The 19,103-nt window shown below is 34.4% G+C and overlaps 1 protein-coding gene across 1 annotated transcript; it reads left to right on the plus strand.

The window, feature by feature from the left end:
- The first annotated feature begins 4,543 nt into the window (after window positions 1–4,543).
- On the plus strand, window positions 4,544–14,221 carry LOC118889437 (RNA-binding motif protein, X chromosome-like). The gene is made up of 8 exons (XM_036841181.1): window positions 4,544–4,652; window positions 5,365–5,471; window positions 7,428–7,611; window positions 10,796–10,939; window positions 12,090–12,204; window positions 13,145–13,279; window positions 13,352–13,440; window positions 13,959–14,221. Exons 1-8 carry the CDS (start codon window positions 4,544–4,546, stop codon window positions 14,219–14,221), a joined length of 1,146 nt encoding a protein of 381 aa, XP_036697076.1.
- Window positions 14,222–19,103: the final 4,882 nt, after the last annotated feature.

A 19,103-nucleotide genomic window follows, 5' to 3' on the forward strand; every position in this document is an offset into this window, starting at 1 on the left:
ATAGTTAAATTCATAAGTAAATGAAGCACTTTCTATGGTAGCCAGCACAAAATATTTATTAGATATTTTTATTTGACCAGTTAGTCTGCAGTATTTATTCCCATAAAGGAAGTGGCCCTGTTTCTAATTCATTACCATTTGTATTGTCATACATTTCGTGCATGCTATCTTTAGAGGTTATGTCTGTAAACAGTATTGACACACAACCTTTGTCATCTGAGTAACAGCATTTATTTATGTTTATCATCAGTATACGAGCTTTTCAGCAAAATTTCAGCTATCCCCTAGAATTCACTATAAATTCCGTCTGGGGTTTCTACTTCTTCTTGAATAAATATTGGTAAACTGTCTTCTGTTAAATCATTTGTTATCCACCAAAGATTTCTAATAATTATTTTTCATTTCTTTTTGTTATTAATTATTCTTCACTACAGTCGTGTGTGTGTTCCGTCATGTCTTCCTAGGCTCTTTTAGGCATATTATTAGTGAAAGTATACAATGATAATTTACTTTATGCAAAATATGCAAAGGAACATAATTTTAAAAAACCAGTTTCATGATTTTGACCAGTCTCTAAAAAAAGGCAGGATTACAAATTAACCTCAGGCTCCCACTTAATATAAAAGTAATTACAATATTTCCACACTTGTGTTGTGAACCCTGAATTATGTTTTAGGCATTGTGCTCAATGTGCTCAGTACATCATTTAACCTCACAATAACCCTATCTGATAATTCTTTATCATCTTGTTTCTGTAGACTGGGTAAATTTAAGAGTTTAGGTAGTTTACCCAGTTTCATGTAACTACTAAATTTTGAAGCTTAGATTATTTTTTGTCCGCCTGACTTTGTATCATATTAAATCACCATATGCATTATATCTTGTAGACAGTCATGTTTCTGGTTAAAATTATTTTTAACAGTTCCACTAAAAAATAAAGTAAGTAGCATATTTGCATAGCAAGCAAAATGCTTCATGATCTGGTCCTCCCCATTTTTCACCTATCAAAAAATCCCTGAACTCTCCCTACTGATTATATGGAAATTCACGTTATCCCCCCAATTTGCCTTTTACTTTTAACGTTACATACTTCTGTACATTCTTCCCAGCAAATCTCATTGTATATTGTTCTCCTTTTTCTTCTCCTCCACTGCTTGTAATAATGCCAGGCCTCTGCAAATACTGTTATCTCAGCCTACAGGTTCCTTAAGTAGTATGCCAAATAGGTAAGAGTACACTTTCAAATCTTGCTCAAAATACATCTCAGTAATGTTTTTGCCATATATTTTTTTTTTAAAGTTGGTTTTCTATAACAACAATACATCGGGGGAAATTATTACATTTAAATCATTTTTTCTGGAAATAGATTCCCAAAAATGTGGGCAAGTTTTAAAGCTTTGTACCTTGTTTCATTTTTTGAAAATGGACATAATAGTAATATTGTTATAGGAGTTCTAAAAATTGACTAGGTAATACAATATATGTAGACCTTTTATCTAAATGGCTGATTGAGTCTCATAACTGTTTAGAAAGTGACAGTCACTATTTTGTGTATTATTTTTAAATCACTGGAGCATTTTCTCATGCCTTTTATGGCGCCTACAATAATGCATTTTTTCCAATAATGCTTTCCCGATGGTGTCCTCTCAATGGTGAAGGTATTAATTCTTTATTTGGATTATCAATTGATTATTAGTTGATTGTAATTGATTACACCATTCAATTTTTATAGCATTAATTACTGCATTATCAGTAAAATTCATCAATAGTATTTATTTTCCCAGAAAGATATTAAATTAAAACAAAGGGCCCATTTTACCTGTTCAAAATGAAAAAGAGTAATCAATAATGTCAACAAAGCCATGAGAAAAGTAATGTCTTTCTAGTAAGAATGTGATAAATATGGAGATATATTGTTAGAGTGGTTTTCATCAGCAAGAAATTAATACCAGTGCTAAGAGACTAGTAAGTGTCATTTTAAAAACAATTTTCTAAACTATACATAAATGTATTAAGATATCTTAGCCTTTGGTGCATGATTTCAGTGCCAAGCTGTTTACCTAAAGGAAAACTATTAAAAAGATAAATTAATATTTTAGCAGAAATGATCAGCACTATATTATTTATAACAGTACATGCAGAAATTCTAAGTGTTTCGTAACTGGAGAAATATTACAAAGATTAGCAGACATCAGTTTGTTAAAATAAAATGTAAGCACTGAAAATGGAAGCTATAATATTGTTTTTTAAGAGTTGTGAATTTTAATATACATATTGATCCATAGTATGTCTATGTAAACTGTAGACAAATTCCAGAGAAATTCAGGAAAAAATAAGTTTTAGTTGTATTCTGTTATTATTTAGGTGTATATTCTAATATTAGATTCGAGTTTGCAAGTTAATTCCTAGAAGGAATAATTTTATAGTAGGGAAAAATAATCTGTCAGCAAATACAGTATTTTGTCAGGTTATTTCAGGTTACTAATTAAAAATTATGTTTATTATACATAAATTGAGATGAGAGAAATTGTCTTAAGTGGATTTGTTCATTTTGTTAATTTTGGAATTTTTAGTCAAAACACACGTATTTGCTTAATAAGAAAAGTGAAGATTAAAAATTTCAAATATGTCTATTTCAAAGATACTTAGGCTTTGGATTCCTAAATGTTTTAAATATTTTCATTCTTTCCTCTTACTGTTTTTTCCTTACTTTTATTATTACTTAGTTTTCTTTTGCCCATTTTAAAAAAATACTGCGGCGGACACCATGTGAGAGCGATCATATCGGCAACATTTGGGAGCAGAATAAATTATGACTCAATACTTGATAGTAAAATTTTGCTTTTCTCCTTTGTATTGATTAAATTAAAGCAGCTGGGAAAAGTATGCAGTAAAAAAGTAGAGGACACATTCTGCTGCTCCAGTTTTCTTTAGAGTTTCTCTCGCGAGTTTCTCTCGCGAGTTTCTCCCGCGAGTTTGTCTCGTGAGTTTCTCTCGTGAGTTTCTCTGTTCGCCCCTCCCCCACCGCTACATCTTCCATCTTCCCTACCTCCTTGGCGGCTCACGCCCTCCCCTGGGGCTCATCCCTTCCCCCACCAACCGCCACATCCGGGTTCCTTAGCCTCTTTCTATAAGTAGAGCACTTGGCGCTCGACCGTTAATTTCGCTAGCCGTCGCCTGAAGAGACGTGGACGGAAGACTTCTGAAGAAGAAGACAAAATAAGGTAAGGAATTCGGCATTTTAGGGAGGAGAGGATAATTTATACCTCCGGAGAAAGAGTTGATACCTATATTTTCTCCTGTTGCCAGAGAAAGCATGGTAATTCAGGTTTTGATTTTTCTCTCAGGCTTTTACTGTAAGAGTTAATAGCCGAGTAAGTTGTGTTTGTATAAATATGTATGAATATACACTGTCTCGAGAAGTCTATCAGTTGTTCTTGAACAGTACGTTTAATTTTTGTTCTTCTGGAGAATCAGTTCCCCAGGCAGCAATGGAAAGCCCGTGAAGTTCCTGGATTTTGTCCGTGAATTGAGAGGGCGTGGGGAGGGACGGAGATAGGTTTGAAATGCTGTGGGAGGGAATACTGAGTAGATAGTTTAACTTTGATTAGCGGCGTACCCTCTTTGCTGTTTAACTTGGTTAAACCTGGGGGGACTGAGAAAGTTACCTTTGATTAGCAGCGTACTCTCTTTGCTGTTTAACTTGGTTTTTTTCTCTCACTTGCCGGTAGTGGAGCGGACGCCGGGGTGCCTTTTTGTTCCATGTGCACTTTTTTTTTTCTTACGGGTTTTCTTTGTGAAAGCAGAGGTACTGAACAGTACAGGAAAGATACCTAACTATTTTAACTTAAATGATTTAAAACTTGTAATTTTAGTTATCAGATGTCAAGCTGTTGATTCACTTGACCAAAACCGCCAGATTTTAACTTTGCATATAAGTTACGTTACTCGCTTTGGACCAGTGTTTCTTAAAGTATATCAGTATAAGTAAACACAGTTTAAATTTCCCTCAATAAAGGATGTAACTCCCTCCTTTGCTTTTTTGACTTACCATTTTTAAACTTTGTGGAAAAAAATATATTTTAAACAGTATTTGATGTGTAATCAAGAAAAATGTGAGTAGATGGGAAAAAATTTGAAAATATGTTTAAGGTATTTTCTGCACATTTCATAAAACGTATTAACTGTTAGATGTGTAGAATCCGGGACCATTTTTTATTGCTTATTTTTTTGTTGTTTTTTGGATATGAAGTCTTGAATCCTGCAGCTCAAAAGAATTTATAGTTGTCTTCTAATCTAATTTTTACATACAGGTTTTTGTAAGATATCTATTAAAAAATGGAGCATTTGTTTGTTACGCCAGTGCTTGTTTTGCTTTGTGTTACAAGTTTCCTCTCTTTTAAGTAAGAAACGGCAAAAATTTTCACTGATATAGGGTACTTCACTTGAGTTTTAAACAGGTGTAATAAAGTTTGATACTTTTGGCTTATAATTTATTTTTTGCTACATGTATAAAGATATATTTTTAATTACTTACAGAAAAATGGCAGAAGCACATCAGCCTGGGAAACTGTTCATAGGAGGTCTCCATGCTGACACCAGGGAAAATTCTCTTGAAGTGGTATTTGGGAAATATGGTCGCATTACGGAAGGTAATTTTTAGAACCAATATATGTATCTATTCAAAGCAAATGTGTATTAAACATACACCATTGAACAGCTAAGTTAAAATGCTTTTTCTATGCTTAACACATGAGCACTTTTTTTTTAAGTTGCAATTTTTTATCAGGAAAGCACTGGGCAATGAGGGAAAGGGTACACCTTAGGGTCTCCTACTACTGAGAAGGGAAAAAAGCAGCGTTTTTTTCTTCCCCCCACCTGCGCTTTGTGGCATGCAGGATCTTAGTTACCTGACCAGGGATCAAGCCTGCGCTGAGTGGCATGCGGCACGTGGATCTTAGTTGCCTGACAAGGGATCAGACCTGTGTCCCCTGCGTTGGGAACGTGGAGTCTTATCCACCAGACTGCCAGGGAAGTCCCAGGGCTTTTTCAATATACTGTGGTCATAGGACATGAAATAGGATGAGATATGCTAATTGTAGAATGTTTGAAATTATTGACTCTGTTTTTAAAATACTGGAAATGATATAAAATGGAAAGGTTTTTTTTTTTTGGTTTATTTGTTTTTGTTTTTTGTTTCATTTTTAAGTAACTTTTAGGAGGTTGTTACTGTACTGTGTCCATATCATCAAATTAAGTTAAGGAGGCCTCATGAGAAATTGTCAAAGCATTGATAATTTTGAAAACATGAAAAGTTCAATTTTATGTGAAATTTTAAATTAAAAAGATGTATGTGTTTTACAGTTATTTTGATGAAGGTTCGGGAAACAAACAAGTCTAGAGGCTTTGCTTTTATTACTTTTGAGAATCCTGCAGATGCGAAGGAGGCTGCCAAATATATGAATGGAAAGGTAAGAGTCTTTTAATAATATTTTGTGTTCTCCATTTAGTACTATTTCTAGACTGTTTTTATTTTCTAATTTTTTAAAGTAACATAAGGCCATATAAGCCTTCACTCTCCTTTTTGTCACATAAGTACTGGATTGTCTGGTTGGAAAGAGATTGAAATTAACATTAGCTTTAACAATATATTTTAAACCTGTTTTAGCATTCAAACGTAAAAGTAAGTAAGTTCTAGCCTGTACAGCTCTCCCCAGTATCCCATACTGTTATTCTTAAGTCTCAGCTTATTTGTACTTGAGAGTCACTCTTCTGTGTGTCAGTGTTACAAATAATCATCTGTCCCTTAAAACTGTACTTTTAATTGCATATTTGCTCCAAGATTTTTTTTATATTGTAGGTAATATTTTTCCCATTTTATATTGCAGGTAATATCTTTTTATATTCATCATACTGTGAATTGTTAATTGTTAAAATTACCCCCAGTGCTTCTCAGTTCTCGTGGTGTGGAACACATACATTAATTCCCTTTTTCCTATAGCTTGGTTTCTGGTATGCTGCAGGCACTTGGCACATGTTGACATGTTTTTACTTTACTTTCATATTTTAAGGTATGGTAGTACCTAAAAGTTGATTTTGACTCATGATTTTATTTTGGGAGAAGAGAAAAATTTGCGTTATGAAGAATAGTTGATGGTGATCCCCCCACCCCCGTTTTTTTTTTTGTTTTCAAGCACAAGAATGCATAGTTTGTGTAGATATTATTTTCAAATTCTTTATTCAACAGATATTTTATTGCCAGGCGTTGATTTAGCAATTGATTAATGGTTGTGGGTAAGACAAAATACCTATTTTCTTGGACACTTGTGTTCTAGGGTGAAAGATAAGAAATGTACAAGTAAAAATAAATACAATTTCATATGCAAAACTATTAAGGAAAATAAAGTAGGTAATTTCATTAGAGCTTAAGGGCAGTGGTGGACACTATTTCTATACATATAGATCTAAGAATGTTAAATCCTGAATGTTGGGAGGGAGGCAGCCATTCATAAGTCTATGGAAAATATTTTGGATCCAGAGACAGAAAAGGAGGCCGTAAAGTGGGAACACATGGCTGTTGAGGCTGTTTGTAGTGGGCCAGGGCCCATCCATATCCACCAGAAGTCTTAGTAGGAATTCAGCATTTAAAATTGTTTTCCAAAAATAACATGAAACAGAGTGTTTTATGTAGAGCAATTATATTATGATTTGAATTATGTTTTCAAAAATCACTTTGGTCTCTATAAAAGGTTAATTTAGGAAGTTGTTGGAAGATTAAGAAATGTAAGCATCTCTGAAACATAAGAATATGAAGTACTGTTATAATAAGTTACTCTTTGGGGACACGTTTAAAGAATTGAATAAGGCAAGAAATGTTACGGACCAAATAAGGGCTCTATTTTAAAAAAACATCAAGGAAATTATTAGAAGTAGAGTAAATACAGAACAGCAATCATGTTGGAAAATTTTCTTTCTCTTAATTTTTAATAAATGCTAAAAATAATTAGAGTAGGCATAACCATTTTGAATAAATAACTGAATAATTTTATTTTTTAAATGACGCTTATACATGTATATACCCTTGGGGCACTGAAGACTTTGAATGGTAGAAGTACAGAAATGAAGTGAGTTTAGTTATCCATTATAGAAAATAAAAGGGTATATTCTCTCATGATAAGTGAGAGGTATTAATCTTCTTTTAATACCAGAGGACATTTCAGGGAGCTCTAATTGCCAATACATACACTTTGTGTTGGATGACTTAATGAAAGGCAGTTACTAATTAAGTCTCATTTATTTGGCATGGTGAAGGACACAGTCATTTCAGAAGAAAATGTTTCCTTTGGGGAAAAAATACTGATCTTGAACTAGTGCAGTAGTAAATAAATTTGATGTAATGTTACTAATGATATACTTACTCTTTTTAGTCTTTGGATGGAAAAGCAATTAGAGTAGAGCAAGCCAAAAAACCATCTTTTGAAAGCGGTGGTAAACAGAGACCACAACCTCCTGCAAGAAACAGGGGCCGTCTGAGAAATACGAGAAATCCGAGATATGGAAGAGAAGGAAATGGAAGAGCAAGAGAGCGTCCCTCACGTGGAGGACACTTGGGTAATGTTTTAAAATACAAGGCTGCAGCCATAGGACCGAAAAATAGTTTTAACTGTATAGAAACATCTCAATTTTTATTCCATCCTTTATGAGCAAAGTAGTCTGTAAGAATTATTAGATGATGAGTTACATTGATAGTCAGAAGTATTTCTAAGTGGTAAAGAATTATTGTAGTTATAAAATGACTTAACTAGATAATGTGCAAAAAGTTAATCACCTTACAGGGAAATAGCATAAATTTTAAACTAAATTCAGTCTCTTTTACCATTATTACTGATTGCTTCTTTTCTTCAAGAATTTTTCTACAGAGTTTACTACTGTCGATCATACATTAGAATTTTTCACTTTAGGGCCAATAACTTTATATGAGTTTAAATCAATGATTCATTCATAATCTGTTAAAAATACATTGATTAATTTTATTCCGAGAGTAGCCTTATTGCAACATAAAAATACTAGAGAATCTTGAAAACTTCACAACAGAAAATAAAAGTCACTCAAGATATCCACAATTCAGGGATAAACACTTCATATTTTAGGTTTCACCTTGCAGTATTTGTCTTAAGTATATGTGTTCAGATATCTAAGCAAATCTCCATTGTCATTTTGATATGAGGCTTTTCTACCTGGGTCTGTTGTTTGCATTTTGGGAAAATACCTTAGGGAAATAAATAGAGCTTTAGATTCTAAAAGGTGTCTTTGATTCAGGAAAAGAGTGAAAACCTCTGCTTCAGAAATATGTATGTTTTCTTTGTGTGTGTGTTAGAGGAGAAAGTCGTTGAAAATGTATTTTTTGAACTTTTTCAGAGAACTTTTCTACTTAGTAGGAAAAGGAGGAAAAGCACTTTGCATTTCAAAAACTTCCATGTATCTAACAACCTTTGCTTCCTCTATTAACCATAACCAGTCTTCAGAAATAAAACATTTAGCTTCTTTTTGTGATAATTAGATGTGTGAATTTTAGGAAATGTTTCATGCAAGTTCAGTTAAAGGGTGTGCCCATTTTAAGATAACATAGTTTTGTTCTTTTCCCACTAACTTGATCTTGAGAAAAGTTTACCAGTTCATATTCTCCCATGTGTAAGAATACTCATTTTTTCTTGCCTGTGGCAATACAGGGGAATTGGAATATATCTAAACATCTTTCTGGTTAGAAAGGTAAAACAAATTTTCAAAATTTAATGTGCATTTCTTTTTTTTTTTTTACACATTTAGTTTTATTGTAACAAAGCAACTTGTACACTTTTAACGTTTAAAACTGAGCATCATCTTTCCTTTCCAGTGAAACAGAAAGAAAAATATAACACTAAACAGGAACAAAATTACAATAGAGAATGTCAATTGCAAATAAGATCCTACAGGTTCTGCTGATTCTCCCATCGAGTGGCAGGGCTCAAGTCATCATTAGGAGAGAATTTTATTTTAGAAGTGTCATCTTAAACTGCAAGGATGTCCGTTAAACATCACAATTCAACATACCAAAGGAGAAGCCATGTTGTCAAAATGCCCACTTAACCCACCCAAATATCTCAAACCCACCCTTTGCTGACCTTCTATAACCCCGTTTTTTTAAGTTTTTTTTTTTTTCTTTTTTTAAACAAGAGAAAGTAGACAGATAGATGTTGGTAAATGCTGTCCATATTCACATAGAGACACAGTGTAATCTCTGAGCCCAATATACAGAGAAAGGAGGAAAAAAGCTAGAATTCTAGGCACTACTACACAGGGGCCTAGCACCCTCCAGCTTCCAGCAGAGCTAAGGGAGCAGAAGGTTTTTCCTTTTTCCCACAGAGCATGGTGGTGTTGATTCCGTAAAGTTTTTGTTGAGACAGGAAGGGATAAAAATGAATTTGGAACAGAAAGGGGTAGAGATTCTTTTCCCACTGAATTCTGCTCAAGGTATTTCCCCCCAAAATAAGTTGTGAACCATGGTATAAAGGAGAAAAGAGACCTCAAAAACAGGGCAACTGAGCACAAGAGGAGTAGGAGAAAAAAAAAAAGACTGCAACTTGCTCCCAGGGACTGGAGAAAATTAAAAAAGGAAGGTTGGAATCCATCAGTGTTCCATTAGTCATCTTCTCCTTCATCTTCCTTCATCCTCATCCCCTTCTTCATCAATATCTTCCAGTCCTTCTTCCTCTTCATCTTCATCGTCACCTTCTTCTCCTTCCCTTTCCTCATCATCCATGTCCGGAACCAAGTAGTACTGTAATGGATTTGGCCAAATATCATCTGTGATGACCTCTCCTAACTCATCTGCACCTGCATCAGAATGATCGGTAAACCAGGTGAAGAAGCTTTCTGGTTCCTCATGCTGTCTCTTCCTGCTGGCTTTATTCTGCGTTTGACTTGAACGTTTTGTCAGATCCTTTCCGGATTTCCATTTGATTTCAGTGGACTTTGAAGATGGATCACCACTCTCATTCAGATGAAATTCTTTGGAGAGAACTTTATTTTCGAAGTAAGGGTTTTCATCAAAATAAAAATCTATTCTGTAACCTGATTTAATATCTTCAAATTCTGTCACTTCAACTCTTGTCAAATAATGCAGCGCCTCTTCATCCTCCTCCCCAAGCAGTGCAGACACTTGTGGATGGTTAACAAATCAGTAAATACATATTACATCACTACGTGATCCAAGGTTGGTTGAATCCATGGATGCAGACCTAGGGATACTGGGCCAACTGTAAAGTTATAAGCAGATATTCTCCTGCAAAGGGGGTTGTTTGTATGTATATACTTAACTTTTAGGTAATGCATTTTTTATTCATCTTTTTTATTTTTAATGTTTTGATTTATACCTAGGATGTTGTGTTTCTGAAAAGCTTCCTTGACACCAGAATTATATAACTAATAACTTACCATCATCCTCCTAATATGATCAAAAATTCAGTTTTACATTTAATTTATCCAGGTTTTTCTGTACTCTCTCCCTTCTCCCCAGACTGCTTTCATACCAGTGGTTCTTGAATTTTTTCCTAGATTTTCCAAACTGACTTTTACGGTAAGTCTTTGAACTGTACTAACTTATGTGTCATATGAGGAAACAATCTTTTTGGTTTAGACAAATATGAAAGCTGAAGACTGGAGCAATTGTTTAGTGAAAATTTATAACAATAAGTGAAACTTGACCAATGAAAAAATGTTGATTCTACTTAATTAAAAAGATTTCATTTAAACACAGGTGGTGGTGGACATACTCCTAGTCTCAAGGCGAGTTCTTCCAGGGGACCCTCTCCAGTTAAAAGAGGACCATCTTCGAGAAGTGGAGGTCCTCCTCCTAAAAGATCTGCTCAAAGACGAAGCAGTAGTAGGATGGGAAGACAAGGTAAATGCTACGTAATGCAGAGACAGTTGTTTCTTATTAATGAAAGTGAGCTATTTTAAACAGAATGTTTAAGCAAAATGGAAAGTGAGAAGTATATGAACATGTTTACCGATCACTAATTTATTTATTGATTTGTGGTTGGGAAATAATTTTTCAGTTTCTAATTATAGATGTAGTAGGTGATTAGCACTGCAGTGGGGAAAACATTGCTTGTAAGTCCATGTTTGCTATAGAATTCCTCTAAATTTAAGTTGCTGCTAACACTTTTTGGTTAGTAGCCTTCTTTATCACATAGTTTCAATATCAGAATTTTCATGAAAACTATGTCCTGTGAGAGAATGTTCTGGTCTGTAGAGTAGTTTAACTATGTATATTGGCCACCTGATTTTTTATTTAATTATTATAAACAGTAACTGAAACTTGTCATATGAACTGTACTTTGTGCTCTTAACTTTTTTAGCACTGTTTTCTGATCCTTAATATGGTACAGACTTGAAACAGTCATTATCAAATTGCCACTTTATGTGTAGAACATTAATGAAACCAAATGTAGCACGGTGTTGACTTCAAAATACAAAAGAAGCTAAGAAGCCTACCCTTTCCGTTATTAGGTGGTTAGCCTAGTGAACAAACAAGAGAAGAGAAAGGTTGACCTCTAGGAATTAGGAATAAGAATTAACACATGAAGAGAACATTATTTATGGGAGATAGTTTCATATTTTGGAAGTGGTACAGTGTTTTTCAAATGAGCCCTTTAAGTATTGCTAATAAACAGTAGAAGTCACTATTGCTATCATCATAAAAGGTCAATAATTAAGGCTGTACACTTAAAGGAGAGAGCCAACCACTTGGTGATTGAATATGTGACAGTAGTTACCAAAAATTAATTTTTTGCTCAAATTTTGAGGCGTTTTCCCTACTGCTGGTAATTTAAAGGTTATGCAAAATGTATAGGGAACGGGAGATGTCAGAAAATAAAATGTTCAGTGGTAACATTTAAAGGGAAACAAAAATGTGCATAAATGGAATTTTAGAAGGAGTAGTTTTTTAAAATGATTTTGGAGACAGGAAGGATATCAGTCTTTTGAAGTTTTCTTTGAAACATTACTGTCAATTTTGAGATACTTACATAAGCATTTTTAAATTAAAGGCTCAGAATCATGTGGAAGAAAAAATAATGGAGGTTCTCCTCGTAGAGAGCCAGTCCCTTTTCGGAGAGTTGGCTATATGTCACCAAGAGATGATGGTTATGCTACTAAAGATAGGTAAGAAAAAACACGGTATGAATTAAGTCATGGTTAATTTTGTTGTTCTTGTTGAAATTTACCTAACACAAAATTGAACATTTAAAAGTGAACAATTCAGTAACATTTAGTACACTTAACAGTGTTATGCAACCACCGGTTGTTCTGTTCAGTTCCAAAACATTTCATTACCCCTAAATAAAATTCATAAGCAGTCACTCCCATTTTCTCCCCCCTTGTCCCTGGTAGGTACCCATCTGTGTCCTTATCTATGAATTTATCTAATCCTGAATATATCATACTAATGGAATCAAACCATATGTGACCTTTATTATCCAGCTTTCCCTTGGCATAAATATTTTCAAGGATCATCCATGCTGTAGCATGAATCAGTACTTTAGATCTTTTTTTTTTGGCTGACTAAATATTCCATTTTATGTGTGGTTAACATGGTTTGTTTATCCATCTGTGTGGGTTATTCTCACCATAGTGCTGTCATGAATATTCCTGCACAAGCATTTGGGTACCTGTTTTCAATTCTTTTTGAGTGTATATATACTTAGGAGTGGAATTCCTGGGACATATAGTAATTCTTTAATTTTTTAAGGAACTGCTAATCTTTTCCACAGAACCTGTACCACTTTTACGTTTCTGCCACGCACATACATGATTTGTTTCTCTGCATCTGCACCAACACTGATATATTCTGTTTGTTTTTTTTTTAATTATAGCCAGTCTGATAGGTGCAAAGTAGATATTTCATTTTGGTTTTGAATTGCATTTCCCTGATAAATACGTTGAGCAGCTTTTCATGTCCTCGTTGGTCATTGTATATCTTCTTTGGACAAAAGTATATTCAAGTCCTTTGCCCGTTTAAAATTTTTGTCTTTTTGTTGTCTGAATTCTTTATATATTCTGGATATTATAAGTTGCATTTAAAATTTAATCTGCTTTATTTAAGTTATTCAAGCAGAGATCATCCAAGCTCCCGAGACATAAGGGATTATGCTCCAGCACCAGACTCCAGCAGAGTCTATGCATACCGTTATTATGGACATTCAAGTTCTTGGAATGATCATCTCTCTAGAGGACATAGGTAATATAAAATTTTGTGTTTTTATCAAATAGCTTCTTGAAATTCTTAATTATGACATTCTTTTAAATTTAGTGATCGTGATGGCTATGGTGGAAGTCGTGATAGAGATTATTCTGAATATCCAAGTGGAAGCTCTCACAGGGGTTCATATGAGAGTTACGGTAAGAGTCCAGTTACAACTTGTAAATCATAGAATTAGACTTAACCAGATCATTGTTTACTCTAATTTTACTTCTAATTCCTCAAAGGTAAAACTGTTTAGCATGGCCTTTTTGATAAGTTGAAGATGTTTGAATTACTTTCTTGATAGCTCACTTAAAATAAAATGCTATGAAGGGTAAATTGGCAGTCTCATCTTTTTTTCTCATTGCAGAAAAACTATTTTAACATTTAAAAATAATCAGAGTGCTATTAAAAGTATGAAGCATAGGAACATTATGAAGGTCAGAATTTCAGTCCATTTTCAGAAAATTTATTTTAAAATAAACTACTTAGGCTGAAAAATATTGCTCGCTCTTTTAAATAAATGTGAAAGTCCTTCACTGTTGGGACATAGTTTATATTTTCATAGCAGAGACAGACAAAGCTTATCTTTTCAAATATTTAGCACTTTAAGTCATGTTATATGATACCAGAAAAATTTGTAATGTTTAAATTTTATCAATCATTAACTTCACAGCTGTCTCCTACGGTGCACCAGCAGCACAATGGGCCCCTGTGACTTACGGTGGAAGCAGTTGCTATGATTATAGCAATACAATAGATGGATATAGAGGAGGTCTGGAAGGTTACTCAAGCAGCCAAAGTAATACTTATTCAAGTCGTCATGAGCCAGGAAGAAAAGAACAACCAGGGTTTTCACCCTCTGTGAATAAGGGGTACCTTGCTCCTTGTGAGTCATACAGTAGCTCAGATTGGGGGTGGTACTTCCAGAGGAGGTAATGCGGGAAGCCAATATGAAAGAGAGGGCCAAAGGAGATGTTAAAAATAACAGTTATGTACCAAATGTTCTTTACAAAGGAAAAGTTTAAGTTGTTTTCTTTAATTGATGCTTGAATACTACTAAAAGAAAAATGTTGGTTTAGGGGAAGAGGCATATATTATCTTTTCCTCTATGAATTTTCAGACAAAATGAAAACATGGAATTATTCAAAGTACTTTCATAGTTCATATTAATTGAAAAATAGAAGTTGTATTTAAAATTTAAGGTTCAAAATTTTCAGAGTAAAAAAATTTCATGAAATATTTCTTGTCGATTATACTGCTGAGTTACACAAGCATAAAACTTTTGTTTGGAGGGTGACTTGTGCTGTTTGCCTAAACTTTTCCTGTGTGTCTTTGAACATGCATGTATTCAAAATTAAGCAATGTGTTATTTCTCCATCGCAAGCTGTGACTGTTTTCCAGTTAGGCTAAACAAATTATATGTTCCTTTTTGAAAGCTTAAATGTATAAAAGGTTTGAGAAGTCTCCAAAAAGGCTGAAAAACAATGTTTGCATTATTACTGAAATTCTATGTGTCTTTATCCTTTTAAAGCAATAGTATAAATGAAAGGAAAATTTCGACATGTGACTGTAAAGAGTTGAAGAAATGTTGAGGTTAAGTATCTATTTTCTGATCCATATTCAAGTGGCTGATGACCAACGTGGGAATAATGGTAATAAAACCAATTTTCCACTTAAATGTAAATGGAACCAGTTAAGTTTTCTGATTATATATCTTAGTGAAAGTTAGTACCCCTGGATTTTAAAACATTGGGAAACGTTTTAAGTAATACTGATTTTGACTTTATTTTGGCGTACTTGATGTAACACAAAGGGTTTAGTAATATACTCATAAGTATAGCGTTATCTGGAGGGTTAAGGGTTTTTTGTCAGTGACTTCAGGTGACATTTAATTAGTAATGCTTTAAATTTGGGAAGAAACTTGAGTGTAAAAACTGTAAGCCAAATTGGAGTCTGCAAAACTAGTACAGAAATCTGCAATTTCCGTTTAAAGGAACAGCAAAAATGAAGTTAAGGGGAAGGAGAGTATTATTTGAGCCAAACTGAGGATTATAACTCAGGAGACAGACTCAGAAAGTTCTGAGGACTGTTCCACCTGTTAGAAGTCAAAGGCATAGTTAACATACATTTTGAAGAGAAAGGACAGTATTCACATCAAAGTGACATACAGATATTTTACATGAAGATCACCAGGGATACGTAGTCTGGGTAAGCAGGTACAAAGTGAGCAGCAAGTCAACATGATCCCAGTACAGAGCTGGGAAAGAACAGTATTCTTTTTAAGAAGTTACACCGTAAGTGTCAGAGGAAAGTAAAAATAATTGACCTTTATGATCAGGAAGGCACTCTCTCTTTGAGGAACTCTGGCTAATGTGTAATGCAGACATTAGGAAGGGAGCGAGGATGTCCAAATGAACACAGAATTTTATGTTTAATTTTTCTTGGCTGGCCTTAAAGTACCGTATTTCATAAAATCCTAGTGGACATCAAAGGTTTGCTTTTAGTATCTAACATATCAGATTGATGAATCAAATCCTTAAAAGGAAGGGTAAAGCAAACCAAGTCTCGAAGCCAAAACGGAACCGATTACTTTTCCTGAGTACATGTTCACGAAAAACCCATAAAACTCTTAAATGTTTAACAGTTGGGCGATCTTAAAAGTACAGGGATATTGTGGGTTTGGTTCCAGAACAGTAAAGCAAGTCATGGTTTTGGGGTTTCCCAATAAGAACAGGAAAGATTAGTTGATTGAGAAACCAGAAATAGGATGAAAGTATATTTCAGAGGAGCAGTTGCCAACTTTGGTATTTTGGTGAATTCCTCACTGTAAGTTAACTTACAGAGACATGTTTTCATTCACCTATCCTGTAGGATTGTGAGGGTTGAATGAGAAGAATATAAACTTCCTAGCATTATTTGTACTGTAACAACAGGTGCACAGGAAATAGCATCTATGATACCTTGCCCCTAGGAATTTTGAACTCCAACAAAAAGATTCTTGACAAGATATTCTGTTTATTATAGTGATAATATTTGTAGGAAGATGAAAGGAGTAACCTAGAAGATAAAATTTCTCCTCAACCTTGGAACAAGAATTCTGTATTTGAACATGTTAAAGTAAATGCTGAAAATCGTGAACAGTGCTAAGGCCTGTCCTGTTAAAAGTTTTTGTAGGAACATAACAAATTTGCAGTACAGAGAATAAAAAGTAAATGCCAACTATAAGTTTATTTAAATTTGAGTGCTGTGAAGGATATTAACTTTTGAAGTTTTCTGTATGTTTTACATATGAGAGTAATACAGGGAGATAAATAATTTTAAAATTAGTCCTGTGTGTGGTTTACCTTAGTTGGCTTGTTTTGAAAAATGGCATTTAACCCAAAAATGTAAAATTTCCTCTTGAAAAAATTTGTAAGAATTAAATGTTTTTCTGTTGACTCGAGTCATTGAAACTGGTTTGTAATGTTAACGCATATCAAGTTGCCTTCAGAAACTACATTGAAAAACCTGCACAAGGAAATTTTCTTCTGTTCCTTGATTCAGCAGTCAGTATTCTAGGCTTTGTTCCATATGCTAAACATAAAGGCAGTGAATGAGATCTTACCTCATGATGTGTATCTTCTAATGGAGCTGACACTCAACACTCTGGATACATAGTAGGACATAATTTATGTTTAGTCTGTGTTTCATATACAGTGAATTTGAAATCACCTATGATTTAGCCAGAGATTGAACGATGTTCGTGAAAATTTATTTGCTTAAAGGGATTATCTCGTGCACCGCTTATTTTGTGCACTGCTTATCTTGTTTTTCTTTGGTAGTTTTGTGTTTTTATAGGTGTTAGAGAAAACCTTTCTCACTTGCAGTTTAATTACCGTTGTATGTCTTGTCAACCTTTTTAGACAATAGTTTACTTTAAAAAACCATTTTTTTTCGCTGTTCTGGGTCTTAGTTGTGGCATGCGGGCTCTTCGTTGCAGCGTGGGAGATCTTTAGTTTCAGCATGCAGGATCTTTAGTTGTGGCACACGGGATCTTTTAGTTGTGGCACGCAGGATCTTTTAGTTGCGGCACACGGGATCTTCATTGCAGTGTGTGAGATCTCTAGTTGCGGCATGCGGGATCTAGTTCCCTGACTAGGGATTGAATCCGGGCCCGCTCCATTGGCATCGCAGAGTCTTAGCCACTGGGCCACCAGGGACGTCCCTGTGGACTTAAGAAGTTTAAGAATTCGTTTAAGAATTTTAAGAATTAACGTTTATCTTGAAATTAAAAAGTTGTATATTTTTTCTAAAAGTGTTACTTTAAAGTTTGGCTTTTTACACCTAGATCTGTAATTTCCTTTTTTCTTACTGTGTTATAAGATAGACACTTTCATTTCTTTGAGACCAATTTTTCCACTGATTTATACCGTGAAAGTTAATTTGTAAATATGCACGTGTCTTTTTCTAGGCTACCTATTCTATTCATTCTTACAGTGCCAAATACCACATTACATTATATGATTGTTAGAAATAATTTAAGAATTTCACATTAATGCAAGTAATTTGTTTACTGTTCATTTTTATCTTAGTTATTTCTGGAGTTTTGACTGACATTACTTTAGATTTATAGATGAATTAGGGGACGTTAATGTCTTGAGCTTTCCCACCCATCTTTCCTTATATTCAGACCTTTAATACCGGACAGATTGTCTGGAAAGGCCCTTATTACATCATTTCTTAGCTGCATTCCTAAGGTAATTTCTAATGTTTAGATTTTGAATGATACTTTTTACAATTATAATCTTGGGTGAATTATAATTGATGAATAGGTGTCCTTTTGGTTTTAAAGTTCATTTATTCAAGTGATATTTTATTATAAATAGTTTTTAGATTTCTCTGGAATTTTCTACATAGTCCACCCTTTAAAGAGAAGTTTTGTCATTTGATCTGTATCCTTTTTTTTCTTCCTCCATCCTGAGGAATTAAACTTTGAGTTGTATTTGCTGCAAAATTGTTAAAAGCTATCTTTGGATTTACTTTTAAAACATTTCTCAATTTCATGGCGGCTTATGTAACCCAGTCTTTCCTATTAACAGAAAATATGTATTTCTCCACGAGTTTTTAAGAGAAATGTATTTGTTCCTTTCTTCCTCATGTGTAAACACTCATTGTGTTCCCAGTGAATTTAAGGTTCTTGCTCATGCAAAGAGTTTGGCCATGAGACAGCGAGGCTAAGGAAGTAAAGTGAGGATTTATTGAAGCAAGAATACGCTCTCAGAGGGAGAGCAGGCAGATAGGTGAGGAGCTGCTGCCCTGGGCTCCACTGGCAAGTCAGTTATGAGGGGCATACAAATGAAGGGGTGGCATACTCATTGGGGAAGCAGGAGTTTGGGGGTCGTATTCCCTGTTTCTTTCCAGCTCCAGAAGGGATTTTTGTCCTTATTTAGCTTCATCAGAAGTGTCATGGCCTCAGTGCATGGTGCGTGCTTCTTGTCTGCAAGGCTTATTTTATTATAAGGAGAGCAACAGGTTACATTTGGAAGCAGGAGATTCCTGCCTTTCCTCATCTTTCTTTGTCTGCCTTCAGGACACTTACCACCCAAAATGTGCAGTTTCCTGTCAGTCGGGAGGTTCCTGTTTTTCTTTGTCTGCCCATGGACCCCTGCTGTTTACAAGATGCTTGCTTTCCTGCCACCTGGCCCCTCTTCCATTACTGTGCTCATATCTAGCTACTTGCCTGCTGTAGCAATTGCAGTAATCTTAACCTCGCAGTCCTTTAATTGCATTGCAGTCACTGAAAAACACATTTATGGCATGAAACAGACTTCTGGCTCTA

The sequence above is a fragment of the Balaenoptera musculus genome, chromosome Y, assembly GCF_009873245.2.
Source record: "Balaenoptera musculus isolate JJ_BM4_2016_0621 chromosome Y, mBalMus1.pri.v3, whole genome shotgun sequence".
Classification (NCBI taxonomy): Eukaryota; Metazoa; Chordata; class Mammalia; order Artiodactyla; family Balaenopteridae; genus Balaenoptera; species Balaenoptera musculus.

What these genes read in the sequence shown, in the direction of transcription:
- LOC118889437 (XM_036841181.1), top strand. Translation starts at nt 4,544, where the DNA reads ATGGCAGAAGCACATCAGCCTGGGAAACTGTTCATAGGAGGTCTCCAT. An exon ending in CCAAATATATGAATGGAAAG is followed by an intron (nt 5,472 to 7,427) that starts GTAAGAGTCTTT and finishes TACTCTTTTTAG; the next exon opens with TCTTTGGATGGAAAAGCAAT. An exon ending in CTCACGTGGAGGACACTTGG is followed by an intron (nt 7,612 to 10,795) that starts GTAATGTTTTAA and finishes ATTTAAACACAG; the next exon opens with GTGGTGGTGGACATACTCCT.